Here is a 6,000-nt window from a genome sequence, read left to right as displayed (position 1 = left end):
CCTACTTAGCTATATTACTGAAATACACATTTACCTGAACAATAGGGCCCACGCAATTATGTCGAATTACTTTATACTTTTACTTTGAGTACCAAACATTGCAGCAAGAAATCATAACTATGTGCATACAGTGCACACGAGCACAAATTGCACAATGCACAATACTTAAAAAAATAAAAATAAAAACAACCTTGGAAATGTGCAACAGTGAAATTCATGAACAACTTGAAACGTTTCAGAAATAAAACCGTTTTCAAAATTCAGATCATGAAAGATAGCGACTTGTTCAGGACGAGAGGCGAACTACAGATAATATTCATATCCTCTCGAGTAAAAAGCACACGCGTTGAGAATCGTTTCATTAAATTGAAGATCGATTAAAATCGGAGAATCGATATTTTTTACCCGGCCCTACCGATCAGCCATAACATTAAAACCACTGAAAGGTGACGTGAATAACATTGAATGCCTCGTTACAACGGCACCTGTCAAGGAGCGTGCCAGCAGGTGAACAGTCAGTTCTTGAGGTTGATGTGTTGGAAGCAGGGAAAAATGGGCAAGCGTAAGGATCTGAGTGACTTTGAAAAGGGCCAAATTGAGATGGCTAGACGACCGGGTCCGAGCATCTCCAAAACAACAGGACAAGGTGAGATAACTGTAACCAGAGAAAGGGCCATGGGCGCCCGAGACTCACTGATACACGTGGGGAGCGAAGGTTAACCTGTCTGGTCTGATCCTGCAGAAGAGCTACTGTAGCACAGATTGCTGAGAAAGCTAGGATAGAAAGGTGTCAGTACACACAGTGCATCACGGCTTGCTGTGTATGGAGCTGAGTAACTGCAGGAAGGTCAGAGTGCCCAAGCTTTCCACTGCTGAAAGCGACTCCAGTGCGCAAGTGGGCATCAGAACTGGACCATGGAGCGATGAAAGAAGCTGGCTTGGTCTGATGAATGTGTCGCTTACCTGGTCAAGAGATAGCACCAGGATGCACTATTGGAAGAAGACAAACCAGCAGAGGCAGTGTGATGCTCTGGGTAATGTTCAGCTGGGAAACCTTGGGCCCTGGCATTCATGTGGATGTTACTTTGACAAGTACCTCCTACCTAAACATTGTTGCAGACCAATAAAAAGTACACCCCTTCATAACAACGATATTCCCTAATCTTAGTGCCCTCTTTCAGCAGGATAATCCCCCCTGCCACACTGAAAAAAATGTCCAGGGACGGTTTGAGGAACATGACAAAGAGTTCAAGGTGTTGACTCGGGGCCTCCAAATTCCCCGGATCTGAATCCGATAAAACATCTACGGGATGTTCTGGACAAACAAATCCGATCCATGGAGGCCCCACCTCACAGTGCACAAAGGATCTGATTCTAACGTCTTGGTGCCAGATACCACAGCACACCTTCAGAGTCCATGCCTCCATGGCCCAGAGCTGTTTTGGTGGCACACGATATATGACAGGCGGTCATAATGTTACAGCAGATTGCTGTATATCTTATAAAGTTCAATGTAGATATTGATATTAAGCCGGTCTAATACAACTGACACAGTACACAACTGATCAGATATCTGAATTGGTTCAGTACACTACACAACTGAGCCACAACACTACCAGTGATTCAGTAAACTACCACTGATGATTTAAACTACAACTGCTCCAGAAATCCAGTGGATCAGAGACACCTACTGAGCATAACTGAAAAATTTAAATGTTACATCTTTATAAACTGCATTAACCTTTTAGATGCATACGTTCATAGTGATATTACTGATCTCTAGATGGAGAGCAATAAATAACTCATTCTCTCTCTCTCTCTCTCTCTCTCTCTCTCTCTCATTTAGTGTCCATCCTGAAAGCCCTTTGTTTGCCCTCTTAGCCAATCGAGGCGGATTACGACACCAGCTGAGGTTCTATAAAGGCGCCTCCACGCTCAGCAACATCCTCCAACAAGGCTGTTTAAACCTGCAATATACCGGAGCGGTGAAACAAAACAAAACAAAACAACAACAACAACAACAACAATACACCTCCATCCCTCTATCTTTCCATCAGTGTACGGGGAGCAAATCAGATCTGTCGTTCTTGGGATGCATTAAGTCTCTTGTTTTTTTTTTTTGTTGTTGTTTGTTATGGAACTCACGCAAAAGGACATTTGATTTAAACCAGTTGGAGGATTTTGCACTTTGCAGTTGACAAACTTTGCATCACGTTGGAAAGAGAGAAAGGAGGATAAAAGCACGCTGAGGATGGCGCGCGCTAACTTTTGGCTGTGCTTGACGGTGCTCGTGGCGCTCGAGCTGTGTGGCAGCGACGAGCCCGAGTTGCTATCGCGCGCAGCGGCGCCCTCTGAAGTGCCCGTGATGGCCGTTATGCCCTCGTCCGTTTCCCTGCTCGAGGTGATGCACGAGGAGGAAGTGCCGGCAGAGGAGGAGGAGGCGGAGGAGGAGGCAGCCGGCGCGCGCCAGTGCTCGGCATGCGCGTGGCGGGAGCAGAGCCGCGCGCTACGCCTCCAGACCATCAAAACGCAGATCCTGAGCAAGCTGCGTCTCAAGCAAGCGCCCAACATCAGCCGCGCCGTGGCCGAGCAGCTGCTTCCCCGCGCGCCGCCGCTGCAGCGCCTCCTCGACCAGCACGACTTCCAGGGAGACGCGGCTGGAATAGGAGCAGCGCGAGAGCTGGACGACTTCACCGAGGCGGATGAGTATCACGCCACCACTGAGTCCGTGATCGCAATGGCCTCAGAGCGTGAGTGCCACAAAATGTGCAACTTTCATGTGTGAACACTTATTCTGAAAGTTCTAGCGCAAAACCTCCAAAGGTTACCCTACAGGGTTGAGTTAGCACTGTGTGCACTGAACTCACTCGTCACAGTGATAAAGTAACCTTAATGCTCATTCATCAGTGTTGTAGGGTCAAGTCAACATTATATGGAGTAGTTCAACACTGCCTTAAAGGCTGGACAGACGACCTACTATCCATAATGTGATCAATTACGTCACAACTCTTCTCTGAGAGTGGTGTGTACAGTTGGCGATTGCGCAACACTCAAGCTGGTGTTTTGCTTGTGAACTAGAAACACAAATCAGTTTGTATAGACAGTTCCAAATGTTTGAGGTAGCGTTAAAAAGCTTTCCTACAGCTTCCAGGTACACAAAATCCACGCACATCTTGATCTGTTCGTGAGCTCTACTTTTACTCACACTATGTACTTGCCTGACATTCCCCTCGTTTTGGTCAATTCCGGTAAATGTTTCAAACAGTTCTCACTCTGTTTCGTTAAAATACGGCTGTTCGGCCGGTATTTGCTAGACCTCGGCGAAGAGAAATGTTCGAAGCTGCTTGTGAACAGAAGTAAAGACGCACAAAACTCGTATGTGACGTTATGACGTGTGCCGTTAGGGGCGGAGTCAGCGCTCGTACTTTTTTCCCACGGCTTCATCGCTCGCGCTTGTTCGATATTTGTACGAATTCCGTACTCCAGCCATATCACCTAACTCGGCGTTTTCACCATCTCAAATAATTCAGAAAGTAGTTAAAAAATTCATTATTTTCCCATAAGTATCCTTTTCCAAAGAAAGCAATCTCACCTTTTTACAAACTTAAACAGACTTTAAATCGTGTGAGCAGTGTTGAGAGAAGTAAAGGATAAACACCATGCTCTGTTTAGCCGTATTCGGGCAATGAGACGCAGCCTTTATCCGAGCCTTTGCTAGGTAGCTTTCTGAATTGGGTTCTCTACTGACATTACTCATTACATCTGAACCTTCCCCCCGTCCTTGATCCAGAAACCCGGGAACCACTGAGCGAGATAACACGACATGATACGACATCCAATTCAGTTTTTCTTTGTCAGTCGTCCGTTTTCATAGATTTGATCGATTTCATAGAATAACTCACACTAACTAGAGTAAATGTTTGCCCAGACTGTGCGCGTGGATTTAATCTACCCGGTTAGACCCAACGTTAAACCCTTGTAATGGCAGAGAGGTTTCGAGAAAGGGTTAGGAATGTGGAAGGATTGATAAAAGGCTCGTTCTTAGGGATCACACTGAGAACAGTTTGAATCCAGTAACCAGTTGGGAATTTATAATGGTTTATAGTGACAGGTGGTGACGAGGTGTACAGTAGGGAACTCCTTATGAGTTAGGGAGCACTTCATCTTTTTTTTTTTTTTTTTTTTTTTACTGTTCCCTGTAGACAAGAATTCCTCATTTCAGAGATGACCATCAGGGAGCAGGTAAAGTGTTGAATCTGAACTTGATGAATTTAGAAAAACCGAATGATGAGGTTATTATCATTAGAGACTCGTATATATGCAGACTGAGTTTTCGTTCTCGTCTGTTACTTGTGCCGAGAGGTCAGTTTACTACTCAGCTGTTTTTGTTTTTGTATTTTTTTTTTTTTTAAATCGCATACTTATGAGCGAACATATGGCAGGCCTAGGGCTCTGCGTGATGTCCTTGAGGTTGGCTTTATTTAAAAATTGCTAGACAAAAAACTGCTATAACATGCTCGGTTGCCATATCCTTTGAACTTGATGTTTGCAGTCGCAGCCTGTACATGCTTTTGTTTTTGGTCGGGGTGTATGATAAACCGATCATGATCATTTCATTTAAAACCTGGCAGGAAGATGTAACCCGGTCTGCCTCCAGCCTTGGCCACGCGTCAAATCCGATATTTTTTGTTTATTCGGGACAGTCAAAAATCAAATAATAGATATTTCAACAGATAGCTTAATTGTTGCCAGAAAAACGATAAATCTCACAAGTTATAGAGTCTAAAAAGCTTGGTTTCGAAATGAACCTCTACACTGCACACTGCAGGGATGGCACGTTCTCTCAATCACGGTTTGATTTACATTTATTTGATTCGCCAAATCTTCATTCATTCCCCGAACCGTGTCACTGTCCATTTCAAACTCACAAAGTTGTTCCTAAACGGCCCAAATTTCTACTAGTCTCTCAACCTTGCAGTCCCTAGAGCAGAAGCAAACTGAACAGCTACAACTTAGCTTATCATGAACCACCCCAAACACTAACTAATACATCATATCTTCCAGTTCAAGGATATGCTTTCCCCAACTATTGTGTTAAAATATGTTGCAATTGAGTGGCAGTCTGGCAACCAAGGCAGTGAGAAAAAGTGTGTCCAGAAAGATGCTATTGTTCGGCCCTCAGCAGCGCACTCGCCTTTTAAATGCGAACTTTATAGGCGCAGCTTGGGGAGAAGGGGGTGTGGACACACACACACACACACACACACACACACAAAGCCCTGAGGGAACAGAATCAGGGTCGAGGGGGAGTGTGTGACCTTTCCGCCAAGAAACGCCGGGGGTTCAACAACATTTACACACGTAATGTATTCTGCACAAGGCGGACGAAAAGCCGAGCAAATAATCCCGTTTTTTTCTTCTTCTTCTTCTTTCTTTCTTTCTTTCTTTTTCTTTTTTTTTTTTTTAGGGAGGACGAGATGTGAACAAAGCTGGGGTTTTTGTGTGTGTGTGTGTGTGTGTGTGTGTGTGTGTCGTCCCCCCCCACACACACACTAAACTCTCGCTCGATTGTCACTCAGTTCACGTCTCAGAATAATGAACAGCAGTTTAAACGCAGCTTGTGATTCCACATAAACCGTCATTTAAAAAAAAAAAAAAAAAAAAAAAAAAATTATTTTATTTATTTATTTGACATTTCTCAGATAGATTTTCACCGTGTTTTAAAGTTCCGTTATATCCACAGAGTCACTTTCACAGGGTTCGTTTGTGTCCAGCTGGACTTATATAAACCCTGTAGGTGTTAATTCAACACTGGGGAATTTTTGCTGTGCGCCTACTAATGATGCACATGTTAAAGGAAAAAAACGAGCACATATGGTATCGGTAATGCTTTACCACCTTGTAAACTTCATGTTTCCTACGCAAAGTAGTGCACATGCCAGAAAGAACGTGTACTGCATATAAAGCTCTCTCTCTCTCTCTCTCTCTCTCTCTCTCTCT

The 6,000-nt window shown here is 44.3% G+C and overlaps 1 protein-coding gene across 2 annotated transcripts in view; it reads left to right on the top strand.

The window, feature by feature from the left end:
- The first annotated feature begins 1,850 nt into the window (after window positions 1-1,850).
- The window catches only part of gdf11 (growth differentiation factor 11), a 30,907-nt gene continuing 26,757 nt past the window's right edge, over window positions 1,851-6,000 (top strand). For both annotated transcript variants that reach the window (XM_017450158.3, XM_017450157.3), the window contains exon 1: window positions 1,851-2,750. In XM_017450158.3, the coding sequence (XP_017305647.1) occupies window positions 2,252-2,750 (499 nt within the window). In that variant the 5' untranslated portion in view covers window positions 1,851-2,251. The remainder of the gene's footprint in view (window positions 2,751-6,000) is intronic.

This window comes from Ictalurus punctatus, chromosome 21, assembly GCF_001660625.3.
Source record: "Ictalurus punctatus breed USDA103 chromosome 21, Coco_2.0, whole genome shotgun sequence".
NCBI classification, from domain to species: domain Eukaryota; kingdom Metazoa; phylum Chordata; class Actinopteri; order Siluriformes; family Ictaluridae; genus Ictalurus; species Ictalurus punctatus.
Note: the sequence above shows the minus strand (reverse complement) of the source record. Positions and strands in the feature narration are given on the sequence as shown.